The following is a 15,278-nucleotide window of genomic DNA, read 5'->3' as shown; positions in this document are numbered from 1 at the left end:
AGTAGAAGCTGTTTCAGCACAACATCCGTTGGCTGTACAGAATAAAGCACCCTTGGGAGTTGACCGGAAGCAAGTGCCAGTTATAATGTGGAGTCAGCGCAGGTGGCTCCACCGCCTGAGGCATCTTTTGCCAAGAGTTGCCTCTCGATGAGATTTGATATTCATAGATTTGGAGATGTTTCTATTTGATTAATTTGGCTTAAAGAGATGTTGTAGTTGGTAAAAAAATACCAACGAAGATACTACATAAATCCTATCGTAAATCCCCTTTGAATACAAAAGCCAAACATTTATTCTCTAGATGCTACATACCTCCGTGGCACATCATGCAAAACACGGTAGGCAGAAGAACAACGAAAAGTCAAGAAATTTGTCTAATTTGTTGCATTCTGTCTGATTTGAATTGAAGCCATACCCTCGCCAACAATGAAACCAGACTACATAGCCGAGCCAAGCAGAAATGACAGACTGAAATGAGACTGAAACGACAGACTGGAGCGACAGACAAGAAACGATAGCTATATAGTCGCTAAAACAGACAACAAATCAGACCTTTTTTCCCCCATTTTTTTACGATTTTTCACCTTTTTTCCACGTTTTTTTCCATAGATTTTTGCGTTTGTTTCGGTGATTCATTCAGGTTCGTGGTCTCATGCCGATTTAAATACAAGCGTGGGTCCAAACCCAGCGCGAATCCCTCACCGAACACGTTTATCGCTCATAGTCACGGTGGTAGCTGGTACCAGTGTTTGGATTGTCGTATTCCTTGTGGACACGAGTAGATCCATCATCAAATCGGTCAACGTCACGGTGTCGATAGGTTCCAGCCTGGTTAACTCGCTCACGGTGGTGTCGCCGGCCGGTAGGAGTGCTGTAATCAAGATGCTGATCGTAGGCACCGGTCTGGGGGTCGTATGTTGTGGTGCCGCGGCCGGTATCAGTGTCATAAGTCGTAGCAGTTGCATTTGAACCGTAGCCCACCGCGCCAGCGCCATAGTCCCTTGTGCCGTAGGTATTGTAGCCCGTGGGGCTGTATGTTGAGCCTAGGGTGTCATAGGTTGAGCCCGCAGGGTTGTAGGTTGATCCGGCGGTATCGTAGGTATCGTAGGTCGTAGACCAGGTGTCTCCGTAGTTGGTCATCTTGACGATGTGTTCTCAAAAGAGATAACTATTCTTTGTGTCTTCGTTGTTTGATTTTTGGATATCAAAAGCATCAGACCAGGCTGATTCTTATATTGTAGTCGTGGCGTTGGATGTCAGGACGATGATACTGCCCTGACATCACTTGGGTGACCATGGGGGGGCGCCATCGGGAATTCGCCTAGTGAGGCAATGCGGCTGAATGGGAAAAGAAGCTCAATTAATCAGTCCCAAATCTTTGGAAATCGTTCTGATTGATCAGGTTTTCTGGGGCATCGGTTCCAGACTGTTGCCTCAGAAGGCGGAATGATGCATACTTCTATACCCCGCAGAATCGACAGATGATTACGTTGAGTCCCACAAGTGCCCGATAGTCAGGAGTTTCTATAGTTTTCCAAAATGATGCCATGAAATTAGCTTGGCTCGAGATATTTCTGTTGATTTTGTTCTATCAAAAATAAGTTGCATGGGCTGATCGAGACCGCGGGCACACCTTGGGATTAGCTCAAAACATTCAGCGGAGTTCGACATCTGTCCGATACTGTGCCTCGAATAGGCATAATTATTGGTGGGATTTGGATGTTTAATGACAGAGCCAAGAGCCAAGAGCAAAAACCGCTACCTAGGCAGTCAAAACTAGGAAAGAATAACCATTAGACAACATAGACACGTCAGAGCGCTTCAATTATACTATGTTTCATAACCCTCAGGCTGGCTCTATGTTGATGTGGAATCTCACCTAGCCACAATTGCATTTAGCAATCCCGGCCGAGAGGCGCCAATGAATCCGAAAGGAATTCAGTGGCGTTCATCAGGTCTGTGCTTCCATAGACAACCCTCCGGCGGTGTCCAGGTGCCGCACGTTGAGCTGACGAGCCCTCGGCGCCCGGTTGGCCGCTTGTTCGGCGTACCCATTCCTGCAAGTTGCCGTACTCATCCATGCTTCCACCGCCAACTGTAAAGACAATAGCCTCGCTGAAGGCTTGACGTCGCTGTCCGAAACTGGCACCGGTACCAGGGCCTGCGCTACCAATTCCACCAGGCATTTGCGGGGTTCGCGAGGCGGATGCCGGAGGCATGGCGCCACGTGCGTTGGCGCTCCTCGGGTCAAAGTAGAGGTAGTTTTCGGTCTTCGCAATAGCAGAGCTTGAAGCTGCAGCGGGGTCCATGATCGACTCGGTGATCTTGGTCACAGTAAGATCCTTGTTTGCTGGTAGGAAATTCTTTACCCCTGAGATGAGCGAGTCGAAGTTGGCACCTAAAGCGCCCGACGTAATGCGATCCGTCAGTCGATTCGAAAGTGAGGAGAACCCTCGGAATAGATCGGAGGATTGTTGTTCTGGGGCGGCTGTTGCCATCATTGTCATACGAGTGATCTCGCGCACTTGACGGACATAAGCAAGAGAGGAAATGTCGGACACGCCGGCTTGGGCCAGGGCCTCTTCGAACTGAGTCATTTCCGAGCGGCTGAGCTCAGCTTCAGTGCTGAGGAACCAGATCACGAACAAGCGCAGCTTATCCAATGGTTCACTCCCTTTAGAAGCATCATTGATTAGTTCCAAGATCTGTGACTTTGATTGTTTGGTGATAGTCTCTTCTAGCTCGAAGAAGTTGTCCAACTGCCGATCCTTGATACCCTTAAGCAGTGCAGTGGCAATGTTCATGTGCATATCAAGGACTGCCTTGCGTTCCCGCAACTCAGGAAGAAGTGTGATGGCGGCCTTGAGATGTTGCGCGGAGGCACTGGTATCATTCTGGAGATCTTCAATTGAAGAGGCCCCCGTCTTCTTGGTAATCTCATTCGCATCATCCTTGTACCGCGTAAGCTCAGCATCGATATTCTCAGCCACTTGGGGGAAGGGGGCTCCGGCGTTGCGTTGCCAGAAGAAGTCGGTACTGCTCAAGTCGTAAGACTTTTTGGAGCCCTTGGCCGATTCCGCATCGCCTGCACCTGTATTCACTGTGATTCGATTTAGGCGCATTTCAAGAACATCCTGGACCAGGGATTGATATGTCCACGAGTGAGAGAGCATTGGGACTAGATCAACGTTTCGGTCCATAATGATTAGTACCGGCCGTGCGGATGGCATTCCAGGCAAGGCGTTCTGATTGCCTGAGAAGAGGTTGTCTTTGGAATTGAGGATGTGGTCCCGCAGTTTCCGGTCTAATTTTGTTGCTATCAATTCCGCTGCACCACCCTTTGGGCACCGTATGATTGGAATGGTACCTGCCCAGCCAGTCAAATCTTCGTTCGATGATCCAAGGTAGGATGTATTACTTACCCATTGTCACACTCACACTGAACAAGCCGCTAACTACGTTATCAACAATCCCATCCAGGTCCTCATCAGTCGTTTTTGGGCTGTTAATCTTGTAGTATGCATCGTTTCCAAGCCCTAAACTGAAGAGGTCTGGCTCTGCCACGACAAAGTTAAGATATTGATCGAAAACCTGCGCAATGTGCTCAGATGCACCAGAAGTAGCTATTTGAGAAGCGAAGTCCTCGAGAAGTGGCCGTGGGACGGAGGATAGGAAATTCACATAGGCTGGGGAGTAGAGCCCGTGGGAAAGGTCGCGAGTGATCGCTTGGATATTTTCGGGGGTTGGTTCCACAAAATATACAACCGGAACATCTGGAATAGGGTATCTTTGTGAATGAATGTTTCTAGGACCGAGTCTTCGTTAGTGATAGGGCCAGTTTAAGGGGAGAAAGCGGCAACCGTACAGATGAATAGTTATGCCCCATGCCCGGAGGTCATTTACTCTCAAGACACTGCTGATGATATCCCGGCCCATTTTATCGAACACCAACACCTTCCAGATAGGGTCACCATCTTCATTCAAGATCGGAGTGGAGTGCGAGATAAGACCGCCGGACCCGGCCTGATCGATGGTGTTGTCTTCAACAGGTTGTGGATCATGATTCAAGTTCAATAGCTTTTGAATTGATGCTAAATTCCAGCGATTAGTATAGATCGACTCATCACAGGATTCCAGCTTGCGTCACTTACCGACCTGTCGGTCCCGGAGGGACATGGACTGCGCCATGGCAACAGCTGGAAACGCTGTATGAGATTGGATGGATGCTCTGTTTCAACCAAAGCTTGGTAATGTATGGAGCTGCGCAGGAAGATAACTGAGATGTGAGCGCAACTCTTAGAAGAATGATGAGATTGTACCTTGCACTGTTGATCCCGGGGATCTTGCTATCGCTCCACCTGGCCGCTGAGCTGCGCTGACATAAATGTTGCAAACACCGCAAACTACAATGATAACATGGATTTGATTCTGCCATGTAACACAGGGGCTGTAATTTACGTGGCGGTGGGGCAATGTAGATCCTTCTACACTTTAATTACGGTCAATTGTGGTATGCCATCGTATCATCGGCTAACCGCCTTGCCAGCAGCTTTTGTCCCTTTCACTCTCTTCTTCAACCGAAGTCATCTACTCTAACCACCCTACAACACCTTTCCCCAATACCTTCTTTTTTTCCGTAAAGCGAATGGCTGTGACGCTAGAGTGGCCCTTCGTATGAGAGTTTTTTTACTTCTCTGATTCCGCAAGGACTTTCTTTTGGGACAAAACTTAAGAACGAGAAAGGAGAGCGAAAAGCCCAGGGACAACAGGAACAGCCCAAGAAGAGAGAAGAAGGAGAGATACAAAGTGAAGAACACAAGGAGAGAGGCACCGGAGTTGAACGCTGGGCCATCTTTAAACTTCTACGTTGTATTCGCAACTGCGGAGCCTTCGTCATTAAGCAGCAAGGCCAAAGGGTAACGCCGTCACTTGCAGTACTGGGGAACACGGTTGATGCCTGAGGCATTCACCACTTTAATCCTGAGTCAAAGCCAAACGCAGTCTCTGTTTTCTCTCATAAGGTACGACAGTACTCAAACTGCAACTCTTCAAGTCCATCCTAGGCGTATCAAACTTGTGAATTGTCTAATCCTTATCAATTCTTCAGACCAGCAGCTCTACAGGCCCCTGTTCTGCCGTGTTGTGAGACAGCCCACCACTAATCTCACGTTCTCACCGGAAAAAATATTTACCCTGCCGAATCCCAGACCCACTTCCGTTCCCCCAAAATAAAAAGGCGGTGAGCACAACAGCTTGTCCAGGCAGGTGCGTGCACGTGATTACGTGAGGTTTCATAGTAGCTTAGAGAAGCTTCGACCGAGGCTCACATCATGGAGCAATCGGCCCAAAACTCCATGCAGGGGCTACCTCATGGGAATCCTGCAATATCCGCAGACTACTGGAGCACCATTGATCCCACATACCCCGATCCTGAGCAGCAGCTTCAGCAGTCATCTCAACCCCAACACCCACCTCAACAGCAACATGAGTCTGCATCGCAGCCAACACCTCTTGGCATCGGATGGGACCATCCTGTTTTTCAACAGCAACAGAGAGAGTTAGCCCCACGACCGGAGCCAAACCATGGCATCTACTCGTCAGTGCATCAGTCTTGGCAGCAACCAAATCCTCTGCAACAGCCGCCGCAGCGAGGATATGGAACTCCGCCCCAGTATCAGATGCATCCACAAGCTGCTCATTTCCAGCAAGGACAGATGTCTTTTGACTCTCGTCCCCTGAGTGCTTCCGAGTCTTCGGCATTTCCGTCATTTTCCTACCAGCCAACCTACTTTCATCCACAACACCCACATATCTCAGTGCCAGAAACTTTCCCTGAAGCATCTACGCAACAGAGAATACAGCCACGGCCACAGCAACAACCCCAGTCCTCAATTTCTTCATATCCTCTACCTCAAGGCTACTCCTCAGAAATGCTAGTAAGCCGATCCGAAATGCCCTTCATGGTGATTCTGGCTCTAACTCTAGGCAGCAAAACACAATTGATTTGACCAACGATTACCCAGATTCAGACCCGAATGTTACCATTAACCCCCAGTTCCTTAATTCCACCCCACAGGCATTTAACCAACACCAGTCTTCATTGGCAAGCAACTTTCTTCAAGGAATCCCTACGGACTTCCAACAACAAGGGAGTGAACAGTAAGTTAACAGTTTGATATGTGTTTGTTCAACATGCGTTTGCTGATTTCCCGAAGAACCAGGCTATTCAATTACTACCAGCATGATCTTTCAGTTCAATCGCAAATGACACCAACTAGCAGCCAAGTGCTTCCCTCTAGAGGTATTTTTAGACCAGTTGAAACTTACTTCATTTGAATCAACATTAACTTTCATAGTACTATCAGCACCGCAAGTTGTAATCGCCACTAAGAAAAGAGCTTACAACAAGCAGCAAGCGAAGACGACTTCTGCACGCAGCCAAACGAGAACTGTGTCCAATTCAGAAAGTGAAAGCTCGGATGAATCTGATCTTGAGATTGAAATACCTGAAGAGCCGTCCCCAATCCCTGCGATCCGCCCGACTGAGCCAGAGGCTGCAGCACAATACGATACCCTGCAAGCTGTGTGGTCGCCAAGGAACAAATGGCCTGGTCCTGAGAAGGTCAAGAATGCGCTTGTAGCCTACAAAGAGCTCGTGAAATCATTGAGAGATGCATGGAAGGAACAAGTTCAAGCAATGAAACTAGCCGAAAACCAAGAGGACAACCAGACAGCAACAAAGCTCAAAGAAAAGGTCATTTCGCAGCGTCGCACTATGGATAAAATTGCGACCACAACACTCGAAATGGGCCATCCTAATATTGTTGAGAAGTAAGTATACGTTTCCCCTCCCAACTCCTTTGTTTTCTCTCCCTTCCATCTGCATTTGATGGTCACACAAATCCTGAACCCTATCTGGGAACAACTATAAATTTTTCTTGAGAGCTTTGGATATGACAGCACTGTCACGGGCTAGAATAAAGGGCCGTCGCTCCATTCGCCGGTGGCATGGCTTGATTATGCAGGCGTGTCCGGGACACATATATAAGAATATCAGACGGAGCAAAAGATTCCCAGTCATACTGGGTCCCAGATATGCCAATATTAAGCAATCTGCGAACCTTATTGAAGTGGAATCGCTCCTATCTAGAAATTGGCTCAAACCTGCAGCTTTGCGTGGCGAAAACTTGAAAGCCTGCCATTATTGAGTTCAAATGACTGATTGTTAATCTCATGTAGGCTAGGAGAGCATCCTATGGTTGTGGCAGCTCTATATTCCTTCTTGGTCGATCGTTTCCAGGCAGCTGACTTTGCTGGGACTCTGACTATTAATTTGCTTGAGGTAAGCTTGAAGTCTCTTTCTTTTTGTATTGGAACAATTGACTAACATGGCATTAAGCTCTTCTCGCGTTTCTCTACTCTGACAGAAGACCTGATGCAAAAGACTAATCTTTCTAAATTGCTGCCAAAGTTTCTTAAAAAAGGTGGCCAGCAGGTTAAGGACCTCACACAAAAGATCCTGGATAATGCTGCGGCCTCTACGAAGCGTAAACAGGAGAGTGAAAAGCCCACCAAAGAGGAGTCGCACCCAAGGGGCCTTTCAGCAGACCAGCCTAAGGGAGATGCTGGAGTGAAGCGACCCCGTGAAGCGGATATCAATCTGCAACCTGGCGCAAAACGAATGGCAGTTACCAACAACTTGAAGGATTCGAATAAACTTGCATCTGCAGGCAATGGACCGGCCAAGGGAGCACAAAGTAGCAAGCCAATCAGCGCTGCAGCCCTGCGCCCTAAACCCACTATCGTGCCTCCCAAGCCAACAAGTCTCTTTGGTACTTTAAGCTCAGCGTCAAAGAGACCCGGGACCACAAATGCGGATAGGGCTGCTGCCGCCGCCGCCGCCGCAAAGCCAACGTATGTGCCTCAGAAGAGAGTCTTTTCGAGATCCATTTGTAATAACCCTTCACACAGTGCTGCTTCCGAAAAGGAAAAGATGCCAGCCCCCAAACCAACATTCTCCTTTGGTGATATTATGGCCGACTTGAACAAGCCAAAGCAGGCACCAACTCCCAAGCCCGCTGATGATCAGCCCCCGGAGACTGAAGCTGAGCGCACAAAGAGGTTGCGTAAAGAAGAGCGCCGTAAACTTCGTGTGACCTGGAAGCCAGAAGATGCTCTTACCGAAGTTCGACTATTCACCCACGATCCCGATGAGGAATTAGGCCCCGGTGATGGGTCATTACGTTCACGGGGAGACGTCAAAGGTGAAGGTAGTGTTCTTAAGCTTCACAAAGATTTGGACGAACTGGAAGAAGAGGACCTCGGTGGTATTCGCGAGACCGTTTTTCAAGATGGTTATGCTCTTTCAAGTAATTTATCTCCCCAATCACACCTCAGATTCATACTGACCATCATAGTGGTTGATTTCGATTTCGATGAATCAAAAGACGGCAGTTTCGTCAAACGCGGTGGCCCCCAGCTGCCAACGAGTCCCGAGAGGGAGGCTCAGGAGCACCGAGAATCTAATACCCTTATGGTTTTCTATACTTCTCCTGCCGACATGCCTGACACACCCAAAGAACCACCAACTCCTGACTCCGACGAAATCGTCACCGAGATGTTGCCTTTCGGAGAGTTGCCCGACATGGTCAAGGTATGCTACATTTCTGAGAACAGCAAAAGTTAATACTAAACAAAAATACTATAGGCCCGCCAGGAACGTTATTACTCCTACATCAACCCCAAGCCTGCGGCACCCCAACAAAGCCAACAACTTCAGCAACCTCCCCCCGGGGACAGTGGATTTGACATTTCTAATTTACTCAAAATTATCCAGGGGGTTCCTGGACAGGTGCAGCCAATCCCACCGCCGCAGGCAACTCAACCCGGGAGCATGCCGGATCTCGAGAGGACCATCAACATGTTCCGTCAGCAACAACCTCAATCTCAAATTACTCCGGCTGCACCGATGCTCACTCCTCAGCCTCAAGGCCTTGACTTCAACGCGATATTGAATGTCATGAAACAGATGCAGGCGCCTGTTACATACTCCCAGCCTCAGCAATCACAATCAGCCATGGCACCCAACCTCGGCGCCATGTTCGCACAATTCGGTGGGCAGAACCAACAAACCGGTGCTTTCCCATTCCAACAGCAAGGCCATGAATACGAAGACCCAGAGCGTAAGCGAGGCCGCGAGGGTGGTTATCATGACGACCAGTCTAACTCCGACTCGTGGAGCCGTTCGAAACGGACCAGAGTTGGCGCCAACGAGGCCAAGCCTGTAAGTACACTGCGGATCCAGTACTCTATGATAAATAGTTGGCTAATTCTTTTGAAACAGTACAAAGTGGGACTAGTTGCCTGCAGATTCTGGGCTGAGGGCAAGTGCCGCAAAGGCGACAACTGCACTTTCCGGCACGATCCTCTTTAGCTTCAAACATGTATCGCCACAGGCTTCCTTTTCCACTGATACCCTTTTACTGCTGTTCCCTACACTGGTACAATCTTCCTTCCTCCCCTTTATGCATTACTACGTTGGTTCATTGTTTCTTCTCTATCATGTACTGGGTCATTGACATGCATTTTACAACTAGAATTCTCTGGTTGGCGTTCATCGCACGGGTGCATCTCATGGCCTGGGAGGTCAGCACATAATGATTCGTCCTCTAGTTTCCAAAAAATTTTGCATGCCCACCAGGGTTCAGGCGTTTGTTTTTCCTTTTCACTTGTTTCGCCTTCGTTTCCCACCTCGCAGATGCATTTAGCGAAGGGGCCCATATCTGGGGTATTGTGGTGCATGGATGAGGACGATCACAGAAATGTACAATTAGGATGTCTTTTTAAGTTTTTTTCACTGGCACGAATTATCTTCAGCGCATGATCTCTTTCTTCCCTTTAATCTCTCAACAGTAGCGGAAAAGCCGGACCATAGATAGAGGTCCTCGATTCTCTTCGAACTCCTGGGCAGCCACTTACATCGGAACTAACGGGAAACATCTACAAATCTAGATTAAAAATGGTCTGTTTCTGGATCATAAGCAGGATCCTTTTCATGCCATCATGATACCATAAACCCCCGCTAGTCGTTCTCCTATGCATCCCTAGAGTGAGAGCCTCAATTCCTGGGGTCATAGAACGGGATACCCTCGGCCTTGTCAGGCTCCTTGGAGCGGAAGAGATGGACCGCAGTATCGGGTGACTCGTGCCGAGCATATATATCTCAAATACCTGCCATAATTGAGTGCTTTTGGGTGGCTGGAAACCGATCCACCACGAAGAAACCCGATTTCCTTCTCTTCAACATGTCGCGGGGATCATGAATTCTGAGCTTGTCGGCTGGTTTTCGCGATGGCTCCAGACACAGGACTTCAACCAAGTCCGAAGCATTGACACATGACTGGTCATGGAAGGGAGATGTGTGGATAGAGGATTTGAAGGTGAATGAGTCGGGAAGGAAAAAACGAGTTATCTAGAGAAATACAATACGTAAAGAAGATTAGGGATGTTAGGGATGGAATCCGCCCATTGATGGGAAATGAAAATTGATGTCTTGAAATCAAAGAATTAGGAGAATGTCCAACATTCTTTACCGCCCTTCTCTTCGTCGATCTAAGACACAACTTTGGATGAAGTGGTTCACCAAGGATATTCTCAACACCAGTCTATAACTTTGCTATATGTCTAGCATCGTTTGGAAATGTCGTGCGTTGTGATTCACCCTGAACAATTCGCTTGATCGCCCGAAATCCACCGATATGGCCTTGACCTCAGATGCCAATTTTGCTGTTTGCAACCACCTCATTGTTGTCTGCTGCCATGCCATTTACACCGGAGGCTCACATCTTGGAGCCTCAGAAGATGAATGGTTAGTGCGATCATAAAGAACCCTTTATACGGAAGGCATCACCTGATGCACTGAATAGGTTGATTGAGCCCTTCCAAAAGGGAGAAACACCCACATTTATCAACCATGTCAAAGCGGGATTGAAAGCTCTGACCGAAGACTCCCGTGGATTGCTTGTGTTTTCTGGGTAAGGCTTTCTTACCACATTCTTTTCAATCTCTTATGTTAATCCATTGCACCCTTGCAGAGGGCCTACTAAGAAGCCTGCAACTGAACTCAGTGAAGGTCAATCTTACCTTGTAAGTCTCTCAAATACTCCACAACCGAACATCCAGAAGCAAGCTCATGTAGAGCAACATCCAGAACCTGGCGAGAGATAACAACTACTTTCAAGACATGTCTACTATCTCCACACTTGACCAATCAAGAGTCATTGCAGAAACCAACGCTACAGATTCATATCAAAACCTATTATTCTCTCTAATCCAGTTCTGGATGTACACGGGTGTTTACCCGCGGAGAGTTACCGTTGTGACGCACGAGTTCAAACGCGCTCGATTCATGCAGTGCCATTTCCCAGCCGTGGGACTCGTCCCTGTTGGCCTGGAACAAGAGGACTATACACATAAAGCTACTGTGATAGGTATTAATCCACCAGAGGAAATCACTCTACCAGACACCTTGACTCGAGGCGAGGCTACGAATGGGATTGGGCTTTGGAGAGAAGATCTTTACGGAGTGAACCCGGATCTGGTAGGCAAAAGGGTGAGGCGAGGCTGGTCTCCCGGGATGCAAAACTACACATTCTCCTGTCTGGGATTGGAAAGTGTGGTGCTGAATCTAATCCTGTATGATGGGGGTGATCATTGCAATAAGTGGTTCCCGAAGCGAGAGAGTTTACCTTGGTCTTATACTAGACATGATACAACCAAGGGGCTTTGATTTTGATTGAGAACAAATAACAAGACTGCTGATATGATAAGTGGAAGAAGTCCTTGATCCTTCCTAGAAACGCCAATCCATATTATCCTTCGTGTTTGATCATAATGTGTCACCGAGAGCTTAATCCGCCAGCCGGTAGCTGACCAGAGTTCCAACTCGGTGATTGTTTGTGCTGAAGCTCCTTAGTTGGACCTTCTCTGCATTTTTGATTTCCTTGGCATCACTGTCGCCCCATTCCACGGGCACGTCTGAATCGGCGTCGGCATAAACAAGTACATTGAAGGTGCAGTCGCCATCAAGGACAGGGAGGAAAGTGACAGAGGCGGTAATTTGGCGGAAGATGGCTTGAATCTCCTCCTGGATTTGCTTTTCTGTTTTCTCGATAGGTTTGGCGGGGTTTGCACCTCTTCAAGACACAAATTTTAGCGGTATGTTCAAGACAAGCTCACAGTGAAAAAAGCTTACCCTGATGTACTATTCTCTTTGTCATCGGCTTTTTGTGAACTCTTGCTCTTGGATTGCTTGCCAAAGACTTCGACCTGTTCCATCACGTTTTGGTTAGTTTCGGACTCGGATGGGAGAGTGTCAAATGCATACATCGAATTGCCATCTCTCCACATGTTCACCGGTCTCCTTGCTCGTGATAACTACCACAAGCTTCGAAATCTTTCCTCCCTGCATCCATTCCTTCAACTGCGACATGATCTTCTTGATGTAGGCTTTGACCTGGTCGTCGGCCGAAACTGCTGTGAGGTTAGGGTTGTCGATGTCAATTAAGCAGAGCATGGTTCACGAACCTAGCATATTAAGGCCATATTTCTTAATCCTATTTCAAGTTAGCTTGCTGCAGTGTAGTGGGCAAGGTTAAGAGGGCAGACTTACGTTGTGAAATCCTCGGGAGGATAGACTCCTCGTTGGAAGCTGAACGCACAATGCGATCAGCTAACATCTTGGATTGAGGATAAATAGCAACTTACAGGATGGAGTTAATGGAGTATTCAAACTAGGACTGTTAGCACTCAAATTCCATCGACGCAACCAAATTGCGACTCACGAATTCGGAGACAAGCTTGGCCGATCCTGTTATCTTGTAAGCTTTGTACAGCCACCATAAACGATGGGTATGAACCTTTGATTGACAGCTTGTGCACCTTTGACTTTCCCTTGATTTCCGACATGATGAGTTTGTAGATAGCCGAGGACTTTGAAGGTGTAAGAACGGTAGAGCTTTGTGTAGGTCGAGCGGTCACCGCAGCAATAAGCCGTCACCGCCCGGGCGTCCGTTTTTTCTCCGCAAATCGTGATGAGACTAACAGCACTGAAGCGCTAATCGATTGCCCCGCTGATACGCCTCGATTCGACGCTTGCATACCATCAGCCCTCCTATGCCACCGCAGAAGTCCCAATGCGAGGATGTCTGCAGTTAGGCCGATGGCTGAGCGCAGCGCCGAGATGCCAGGCCGCGAGCCTCCGACCGCCAACTGTCTTTTCTTCGTATAGTTATAAACGGAGTTTCTCTGCTACTACAATTTCCTATGGACGCTCAAAAACCACGCCGATAAAACTTGATATCAGCCTCGAGAAGAGAATCGCCGCCATCCCAATCGAACGTTTTCGCAATTTCTGCATCGTTGCACACGTTGATCACGGCAAGAGCACGCTTTCCGACCGATTGCTCGAATTGACCGGCACTATTGAAGTGGGCACGAACAAGCAAGTTTTGGACAAACTCGACGTCGAGCGAGAGCGAGGAATTACGGTCAAAGCTCAGACGTGTACCATGATCTATAACCATAAAGGCGAGGATTATTTGTTACATTTGGTCGATACGCCTGGCCATGTGGACTTCCGTGCTGAAGTTTCGCGGAGTTATGCCAGTTGCGGTGGAGCCATTCTCTTGGTTGACGCCAGTCAGGGCGTTCAGGCGCAGACAGTCGCCAATTTCTACTTGGCCTTTGCGCAAGGCCTCGAGTTGATTCCCATTCTCAACAAGGTTGATCTCCCCTCGTCGGATCCAGAGCGGGCTCTGGAGCAGATAAGAAACACATTCGAGATTGATACAGAAAACGCGGTGATGGTCTCGGCAAAGACTGGATTGAACGTTCCGGCTGTGCTACCGACGGTGGTGGAGAAGATCCCTGCGTATGTTTAACCAGCTGCCTTTCAAAGTGCTATTTCTTGCTGACTATATGCTAGACCTATCGGCGATTCGAAAAAACCACTTCGTATGCTCCTCGTGGATTCCTGGTACGACTCCTACAAGGGCGTGATCTTGTTGGTCCGTGTTTTCGATGGCGAGGTGCGTGCAGGTCAGCAGCTTATATCCTTTGCTACCGGTCTCAAATATTTCGTCGGTGAAGTCGGCATCATGTATCCAACCGAGACAGCACAAACCGTTCTCCGTGCAGGTCAGGTTGGGTACATCTACTTCAACCCTGGCATGAAGCGGAGTAAGGAGGCCAAAATCGGCGATACCTTCACAACAGTCGGTTATGAAAAGACCGTCGAGCCTTTGCCTGGATTCGAAGAGCCAAAATCGATGGTCTTCGTGGCTGTATACCCAGTGAATGCGGATCTCTTCGAGCATCTAGAGGACAGCATCAACCAGCTGGTTCTAAACGATCGAAGCATCACAGTACAGAAAGAATCCTCTGAGGCCCTAGGCGCCGGTTTCCGCATGGGCTTCTTGGGAACCCTTCACTGCTCCGTGTTTGAAGACCGCCTACGACAGGAGCATGGCGCCAGTATCATCATTACACCACCCTCCGTCCCAGTCAAGGTCGTGTGGAAAGATGGCACCGAAGAGATTATCACCAATCCCGCCAAATTTCCCGATGACGATAGCGTACGGCTCAAAGTTGCCGAGGTTCAAGAGCCATATGTTTTGGTCACTTTGACTTTCCCAGAAGAGTACCTAGGAAAGGTAATTGAGCTCTGCGAGGCCAACCGTGGTGAGCAGCAAAGCATTGAATACTTTACAGCGACTCAGGTCATTATGAAGTACGAGCTGCCTCTGGCCCATTTAGTTGATGATTTCTTTGGAAAATTGAAAGGAGGCACCAAAGGTTATGCCAGCCTGGACTATGAAGAATCTGCATGGAGAGCTGGCAATATTGTCAGGCTACAACTCTTGGTGAATAGGGAGCCAGTGGACGCTGTGACGCGAATTATGCACTCTAGCCAGGTGAGCCGGCAAGGCAGAATTTGGGTAACCAAGTTCAAAGAGCATGTTGACCGGCAGCTTTTCGAGATTATCATCCAGGCTGCCGTCGGTAAGAAAATCATCGCTCGTGAGACTATCAAGCCTTACCGAAAAGATGTGCTGGCAAAATTGCATGCTAGTGATGTAAGTCGGCGACGAAAGCTGCTTGAAAAGCAGAAGGAAGGCCGCAAGAGGTTGCGAGCAGTTGGAAATGTGGTGATTGAGCACAAAGCTTTCCAGGCATTCCTGGCTAAATAGGCATGTAAATTAGCATCCAAACATATTGTA

The 15,278-nt window shown here is 48.3% G+C and overlaps 6 protein-coding genes across 6 annotated transcripts; 3 read left to right on the top strand and 3 right to left on the bottom strand.

Moving 5' to 3' along the window:
* Positions 1-711: 711 nt before the first annotated feature.
* Positions 712-1,140, bottom strand: Pdw03_2259 (Endo-1,3(4)-beta-glucanase, putative; the record flags this gene model as incomplete). Its single annotated transcript, XM_014681392.1, has 1 exon — positions 712-1,140. One exon carries the CDS (start codon positions 1,138-1,140, stop codon positions 712-714), a length of 429 nt encoding a protein of 142 aa, XP_014536878.1.
* A 755-nt stretch (positions 1,141-1,895) lies between these two features.
* Pdw03_2258 (Golgi transport protein Sly1, putative) lies at positions 1,896-4,188 on the bottom strand (the record flags this gene model as incomplete). Its single annotated transcript, XM_014681391.1, has 4 exons — positions 1,896-3,367; positions 3,423-3,805; positions 3,866-4,091; positions 4,152-4,188. The coding sequence occupies 4 exons, from the start codon at positions 4,186-4,188 to the stop codon at positions 1,896-1,898; spliced, it is 2,118 nt and encodes a 705-aa protein (XP_014536877.1).
* A 1,142-nt stretch (positions 4,189-5,330) lies between these two features.
* On the top strand, positions 5,331-9,433 carry Pdw03_2257 (Zinc finger, CCCH-type; the record flags this gene model as incomplete). Its single annotated transcript, XM_014681390.1, has 10 exons — positions 5,331-5,936; positions 5,990-6,159; positions 6,216-6,301; positions 6,357-6,831; positions 7,240-7,342; positions 7,400-7,914; positions 7,972-8,369; positions 8,418-8,653; positions 8,708-9,283; positions 9,344-9,433. 10 exons carry the CDS (start codon positions 5,331-5,333, stop codon positions 9,431-9,433), a joined length of 3,255 nt encoding a protein of 1,084 aa, XP_014536876.1.
* A 1,324-nt stretch (positions 9,434-10,757) lies between these two features.
* On the top strand, positions 10,758-11,788 carry Pdw03_2256 (Rossmann-like alpha/beta/alpha sandwich fold; the record flags this gene model as incomplete). The annotated part of the gene is made up of 4 exons (XM_014681389.2): positions 10,758-10,867; positions 10,926-11,033; positions 11,094-11,145; positions 11,210-11,788. The coding sequence occupies 4 exons, from the start codon at positions 10,758-10,760 to the stop codon at positions 11,786-11,788; spliced, it is 849 nt and encodes a 282-aa protein (XP_014536875.2).
* A 120-nt stretch (positions 11,789-11,908) lies between these two features.
* Pdw03_2255 (Mitotic spindle checkpoint protein (Mad2), putative) lies at positions 11,909-12,966 on the bottom strand (the record flags this gene model as incomplete). The annotated part of the gene is made up of 8 exons (XM_066100126.1): positions 11,909-12,194; positions 12,254-12,327; positions 12,386-12,531; positions 12,586-12,614; positions 12,671-12,709; positions 12,766-12,791; positions 12,843-12,868; positions 12,918-12,966. The coding sequence occupies 8 exons, from the start codon at positions 12,964-12,966 to the stop codon at positions 11,909-11,911; spliced, it is 675 nt and encodes a 224-aa protein (XP_065957853.1).
* A 227-nt stretch (positions 12,967-13,193) lies between these two features.
* On the top strand, positions 13,194-15,248 carry Pdw03_2254 (Translation elongation factor EFG/EF2, archaeal; the record flags this gene model as incomplete). Its single annotated transcript, XM_066100125.1, has 2 exons — positions 13,194-13,930; positions 13,985-15,248. 2 exons carry the CDS (start codon positions 13,194-13,196, stop codon positions 15,246-15,248), a joined length of 2,001 nt encoding a protein of 666 aa, XP_065957852.1.
* Positions 15,249-15,278: the final 30 nt, after the last annotated feature.

Source organism: Penicillium digitatum, chromosome 5 (genome assembly GCF_016767815.1).
Source record: "Penicillium digitatum chromosome 5, complete sequence".
Classification (NCBI taxonomy): Eukaryota; Fungi; Ascomycota; class Eurotiomycetes; order Eurotiales; family Aspergillaceae; genus Penicillium; species Penicillium digitatum.
Note: the sequence above shows the minus strand (reverse complement) of the source record. Positions and strands in the feature narration are given on the sequence as shown.